The sequence below is a fragment of the Mus caroli genome, unplaced genomic scaffold, assembly GCF_978045245.1.
Source record: "Mus caroli unplaced genomic scaffold, Mus_caroli_1 scaffold_9, whole genome shotgun sequence".
In the NCBI taxonomy this organism is placed as follows: Eukaryota; Metazoa; Chordata; class Mammalia; order Rodentia; family Muridae; genus Mus; species Mus caroli.
The window spans coordinates 2242843-2250000 of NW_028227264.1; the positions used below are offsets into that span (position 1 = coordinate 2242843).

At 40.7% G+C, this 7158-nt stretch overlaps 1 protein-coding gene across 9 annotated transcripts in view; it reads left to right on the forward strand.

Annotated features, from left to right (window-relative positions):
• Positions 1 to 6938, forward strand: part of Esr1 (estrogen receptor 1) — a 387455-nt gene extending 380517 nt beyond the window's left edge. For all 9 annotated transcript variants that reach the window (XM_085842606.1, XM_085842602.1, XM_085842605.1 and 6 more), the window contains one exon: positions 2514 to 6938. In XM_085842606.1, coding sequence (XP_085698732.1) covers positions 2514 to 2748 — 235 coding nt within the window. In that variant the 3' untranslated portion in view covers positions 2749 to 6938. The remainder of the gene's footprint in view (positions 1 to 2513) is intronic.
• The last annotated feature ends 220 nt before the right edge of the window (positions 6939 to 7158 follow it).

The window sequence follows — 7158 nt, forward strand, 5'->3', positions numbered from 1 at the left end:
AGCTATTCCTCAAGTCATTTATGTAGCACCACTGCTGGCTGCAGATTGCCTGGGTGTCCGTTGAGGGTCTCAGCTGGGCTCACTTGTACATCTCTGTGACACAGGTAGCAGGCCTGCGTCAAGCCCCAGCCATGGTTATGTATACCATTCTTCTTGAACCCCAGCTTAACAAGGACATATTCTAGTATCAACAGAGGCATAGGAAAGCCAGGCCATTTGAGCAAAGCCAGCTTAATGCTTTGGTTATGTCATGTTTAATAATGTTCTATCATCTAATCAAGATAATGTGGTTAAGTTCCAAATGCTAGATAGTGGACACGTATGTGATCACATTCAAGGGAAGCATGCCCTCTTTTGCTCGTCTTTTTCTTCTGATGGTGCCCTAGAGAAGGAAGCAGAGCATAGCTCAGAAGATCATAGTGCTGCCAAAATACCTGGCTGAGAGTAAGTTTACCCCTGAAGAAAACATGATGACATATTCTTTGAGGGATTTATAGACAGCACATGACCCTTCTGAGTGTTTTGAGTTGTTGATATGGTTTCTATGAGTTTACAAACCCATTATTTGCTTGGCTTATCAATATTAGCAAGCGATAAACACCAGCCATAGCTGCTTTTACTGACAATGTATTGCAGAGGGGATGGCATGACAAAGAGCTTTGCAATTGTGAAATATGAAGGAGAGGCGACCATTTTACACAAAGGTCTGAACCTCTCTGAACTCTCTCAGTGTAACTCATACACACTCATATGCCTATCCAAAATACTCACTTTGTCCATATCGACTCCCTGCAGCCAATCGGAATCATAGGATTCTTGTGTTGTTAGCATTGCCCTAATCATGAATTAGGGTCATAGCATAGATAATTTAACATTTTCAGATTTCATCTAACTATAAATGTGATTCCTTAGATGGTTGGAGAAAGACAATGACAGAGTCAGAGAATTAAACATGAATGGTGCTTTAAATTCAAAGGAAAACCAAAACCAACCAAAACCAAACAAAACACACACACACACACACACCTAAAAAAACAAAATAACACTTAAACATGTGATTGAGTTTGGATTTCAGTTCTTGATGGTTCTCATATGTTCGTGACACTGATCAAACCTGGGCTGACTTGTTACCACCACTGACATAAATATTATTAGGACAGTTTCTTAGTTCTGCTTCTTCATGATATACATAGCTGTCGTCTAGTTTCTTTTATTCTGATTTTGGTTATTTTGAGGTGAGTTCTCACTCTGCAGTTGAGGCTAGCCTAGAAAACACCAAATGACCTAGGCTAGCCTTGAATTCAAAATGTTTACCATACACTACTCTCAAGTACTAGGATTACATATGTGCTCCATCACACCCACAGACATTCTTATCATTAAAAAAAATCAATCCATGGAAGAGTTATGATTTCCTGCCTTCACTGCCCATTGGTGGAGAGGTAAGGAGGAACAAGGAAATAAGGAGAAAACAGAAAAGCCATTTGCCTGCATCCTTTTCTTCCCCCTTTCTTCCCTGTTTCCTCTTGTGAGCAGCGTCTCCTGTTCTGGGCATTGGAAGAAGTTAGGGCCATGTGGAAGGAAACTCCTGAGTGATGGGGACTGAACCATTGCTATGGAGCAACAGAGGTCTTTTGGTCACAAGAGGCATTCGAAAATTCCATGGAAATTCATCCTGGAAAAGACAACAAAATGTCAGATTCTCTAGATATCTACAGGTCTTCATTTCATTAAGGAGCAAATCAAAGACCAGTGACTGAGAGTCCGTGCAGGATGACATTCATGGTCCTCTATAAGAAAGATGAAGGCATGTCTAGGCTTCAGAGAGCCTCGATAAAAATTTTGATTTTTAACTTCTGAATATTATATAGGAAGTCATTGAAAAGCTCAGGCAAGGAGCCCAGCCCATAGAATGATGTCTTCAACATTAGGGTGGGTCTTCCAACCCCAATTAATGTAATCTAGAAACGATCCTGTAGACATCCACAGATATCTAGAGCTTGTCAAGTTGACATTCAACATTGGTTACATCACAGAGAGGAAAATGCATGGAAAACCCACTAAATGAATTTGGTGGAAGAGTATGATTGTGGGGGTGGGGTATTCTTATAGGATGGATGAAATGAAAATACATGGACCCAAGTCCCAGCCCCAGCCCCTTAAGGGGTCTCTGAAGTCCCTAAGATTCTACAGCTGTCATCATTAAATGAATCCTTAATAGGTTTAAAAAAATGACTCCCGGGCCGGGCGTGGTGTCGCACGCCTTTAATCCCAGCACTTGGGAGGCAGAGGCAGGCGGATTTCTGAGTTCAAGGCCAGCCTGGTCTACAAAGTGAGTTCCAGGACAGCCAGGGCTACACAGAGAAACCCTGTCTCAAAAAACCAAAAAAAAAAAAAAAAAAAAATGACTCCCAAGTGCCTTTGGAGTTTCTCATCCTTCCCCCTCCTAAGAATTGCAGCTGTCCTGGGGGTTCAGCCATGAGCTAACATAGTTCTTTGTGTTCCTTCTCCAGTAACAAAGGCATGGAGCATCTCTACAACATGAAATGCAAGAACGTCGTGCCCCTCTATGACCTGCTCCTGGAGATGTTGGATGCCCACCGCCTTCATGCCCCAGCCAGTCGCATGGGAGTGCCCCCAGAGGAGCCCAGCCAGAACCAGCTGGCCACCACCAGCTCCACTTCAGCACATTCCTTACAAACCTACTACATACCCCCGGAAGCAGAGAGCTTCCCCAACACGATCTGAGAGCTCCCAGGCTCCCCGCAAGGTTCTGAGAATCCCTGCAACATTTTACCCATGTCATGTATGACTTTAGCAGAATTCTGTCTCCTGCGTACACTGTGGCATGCATCCACCACCAGTGGCTTTCTAGTATGAGTGGCCATTTATTTGCTTGCACAGTTCTTAGTGGCATGTCTTCTGTTGGGAACAGGCAAAAGGGATTCCAGGGCTAAATGTTGGCAACAGCTCTCTTTCTCCCTTTGCTACGTCACTAACTATGAGGATTCCTATAGTCTTCAGTCTTCATGAATGAATTGAGATAACTGCATTGAAGCTACTTGTTGAGATCCAAGCCTAGAGAGTAAACATTTCACCTCTGATAAGCACTTCATAATGGCTCCAAGAGAAAGCCTCAGCAAAGACTTCAAAGTGGCTCCTTTAATTGAAGTCATTGACAAAGTGATCTCATGGCTTCCTAATAGCACCCGCTTGCATTCCTATAGCAACATGTGACTTTATTAAAGGGAAATCTTGAGCCCCTATAGGAATATGTGATGCACACAGAAAATGAAGATTCTCCCAGTTGTCAAGACCACTGTTAATACAGTCCACCTTTTCACTTCTTAAAGTGTCAGCTGCTGAGTACTATATACATGGTGGGTTCTAGACAATTCTTGCTTCCCATGACTCGTGGGAACCAGAAAGTCTATTTCAGTTAACACCCTGGAATGAATTAGTCTCCTTCATGAGGGCTGTAGGATGTGTTGATTTTAATTTGATTTCATTTTATGATAGTCTTCTGCCCCTGGGGCTTGCAGTAAAGACAGCTTGAGGACCTGTTCTGGTAAATTGAACATTCTTCAGCACAGGATGCTAGCCTTGTCTCTTCCCTGATGTCAATTGCCCTAAATTGTTACCATGTAGATTTGTAGATTGATCAAGGGCAGTCACAATGAACCTGCAAGCTGGTGACAATTTTTTGGTTTGTTTAATTTTATTCTTGGGGGCAGGGAACAAGTAATGTATGGGCAATGACTGTGACTCAGAGGAGTCTGGGTAAGAAGGAAAGTAAGGGAGAAATGTGGAGAATGACCTGGCCAGGGCAGCAGCTTCCCAGAAGTGCACCTCACAGGTCCCACCATGCACAGTGAGGCTGCTCTGGAATCCATGGGCAGACTTCATTTACATTTCAGGTGTGAGCCTGATTGGAAGAGGTGACATCAGATGCCTGTGTTTCTGTAGATGCTCCAGAAACTTGGGGAGAGGCATGGGGGCAAGATCTTGGAGCACTCATGACTCAAGCTATTGAGAAGTTGCTCAGACTAGACTGTGCTTGTTTATTCTGAACTCATCCAAAAACCAGCTAGTGAGATCTTGGGGAGAAAAATTTCTTCCTCAACACAGTTCATGATCTTAAATTTTGTAAACCAGAAATGATGAATGACCAGAATTGGGTCATGAGAGTCCTTTGAACAAGGGGATAAAAAAGAAGGCTTACTCTATCCACAGCCACTCAAGGCCTCTGTGGTCTTGGTCTCTCTAGTACAACTAAGGATTACTTCCTTTTCCAAACCAAAATGAAAGTTCAGTTTCCATCCCTGACTTCATGATCTATAAATTGAACTCCATTGAGATATGATGGGTTAGCCAAAAACCTAGGTGAATGGCTAGGCTTCTCTTGGTCTGTCCTTTTTGGAATGGTGGGTTCCATTAATTTCTGCTCTCCCAGTTAACTGACTGTCAAAGATGTGAAAACTGGGAGAGCCAATTTTTCTTCTTATTTTTTTTTTAATTTCTCATAGTTGTTCATCAAATTCAAGGACAATTTTATGTATCTGCTTTAAGAACATCTTTAAGAACCTAACTTTTGTTTGTGTTTAAGAAGCACCTTATATAGTATAATATATTTTTTTGTTGAAATTTAATTGCTTGTTTATTGGACAATTGAATGTAATAGTTATGTTCTGAGTTTTAATTTGATTGGGTTTAACATTGCAAAAACCAAGGGGAAAATATTTAGGTTTTTTTTTTTTTTGTAGACTTTTCAAACTACCGTGTCATGTATGCAGTTATTAATGCCTAAAGCCTTGTGATTTTCATTTAAATGAAGATCACATTTCATATCAACTTTTGTATCCACAGTAGACAAAATAGAACTAATCCACATGCCTATTGTTGGGTGTTGAATGACAGACAATCTTATGTAGCAGAGATTATGCCTGAGAAGGAAAATTATTCAGGGCAGCTAATTTTGCTTTTACCAAAATATCCGTAGTAATATTTTTGGACAGTAGCTAATGGGTCAGTGGGTTCTTTTTAATGTTTATACTGAGATCTTTCTTTTACAAAAATAAAATCAAAAATTAAAAAAAAAAAACCTTCTAGGACTTTAGATGATGTAATACCAGCTAAATCCAAACAATACTCTAGTGGAGGGTTTTACATTATCCCATCTACTGTGTTTGTATTCATGTTATGATAATAAGTTTGAAATGGGCAGAGAACATCAGACAGCTGAAGTGTTAGCCCACAAGTTTCAAACAATGTTTGGAAATCTCTTTTTACCCTTAACTGAAGTGCCAATTTTGATCAGCTGATATCTTTCAGCTACTATTGTGTTGGGGCATTGGGGACATGCTAGAGAGGCTTAATTGTACTTTACCCTTACCTGGAGGTAATTTAAAATTTTAATGTTACAATCTACCCAAAGGGTCAGCATGAGGTGGGTAGGGAGATATGGGAATTTGAATAACAGGTGGGGAAATAGGAATAGAGAGTTTAGGAATTATTCTGGCATCCTGAATATGTCCCAGGTTTCAGAATTTCACTTCTGTCTGCACTGTAATAAAATATTAGCTCTGTTGGCAGCCATTTCCAAAATGGCGGCTTGAGTTCCAAGGAAGAGAGTAGCGGCAACAGTGAAATCCAAAGAAAAATCTAGCATGGGGTCTGCCTAAGTTTCTTTTAGCCATTGCTTAGCTTGCCAATTTGATTCTGGTCATCCAAAGAAAAGATGCTATCAATGTAGGTGACAAAGTCTAGACCCCAAGGAAGTTGTGTCCCTGACAGATTTCCCTGGTAACATTGGAGATATGACTTTCCATGCCATATCTTATGCCTTTGGGGCTGAACAAATAAGCGACTTACTGATAATTTCTTTTTAATCACATGTAGTGTTCATACTTTGAAGTCTTATACATTGAAAGGTCATTGATTCCAGCCATTGGTTTGGAGTTACCCATACACCTGCATGAAGTTGATTACAAGTCTCTTTCTATTCATACTTTGCAACTCTGAGATTTATTGTGGATACTGAGAATGATCACTAGGACCATAGTAATGTCTAATATTCACAGTCAGACCTGCTTGGAGAACCTAAGTCTTTTAAAGGCAAATAGAGTCATACAGTAGCACATAAGGCAACCATGGTTCTCTTTGGTACAGGTATTAGGAGGTTGATCCAGCTTACACTGCACACATCCTAGATTAACTCCATGAAAATTTACTCTCTTGCAAATGGAGCAAACACATTTAACTGTGGTCCCAAATATCCATCTTTTCATTAGTGTGAATATGCTCTATTTCTAGCTTCATAGCTTATCCATTTAAATTAAAGTGTGGTCTCTTTTAAAGTCCTTTAGACTTGCTTTCTAAGTGATTATGTCTCAAATTTGCACTGTGTTTCAGAGACTTAAGAGAAATTTCCCCTTTCTTTTACATCCGAATGTGCCTGAACTTTTTCAAATATGTAAATGTTGCCATGTTCCAAACCCATCTTTAGTGTCTTTGTATGGAGCTGTGCACCCTGGAAATGACATACAGTCCCAGGAGCAGGTGCCTGAGACATGGACCCCTTTGTAGTCATGGAGAGGTCATTGGTCGTCGAGACTTGAATTAATAAGTGACATTATGCCAGTTTATGTTCCTTCACAGCATACAAACAATGCTTTCTGTGCACTACATATTCTTCAGTGTAGAGTTCTTGTTTTTCGGGGAGAGGCACAGATGCCCAATTGTGTTGGATGGATTACTACAGGCTTCTGGTGCACACTGCTATTGATGGGACCCCCGTTTCATCGCCGCTTTGCTTTGTTTAATGAAACACATGTGTATGCCTCTTTTGCACCTTGAAACGGTAAAGAATCCAGTGGGATGCTCAAGCACCTGTCAACCATCTTCTCAACATATTCAATGTTCAAATAAAAAATAAAATAAAGGCAGTAGGTTGTGTTATTATTATTTTTTAATGCCCTGTTTCTTGCTGATAGTTCATTGCCAAACAAATGAAAGCAAAGCGATTCCAGGATCTGTAGAGATACAGGGAGCCTAAATGCCAAGACCTCCCCATTTACTGGGTACCAAGTTAAGAGGTAGGGATACTCATATTAGAGTGACTCAGTCTTAGTTTCAGTCTCCGTGATAGGCAAGCTTTAG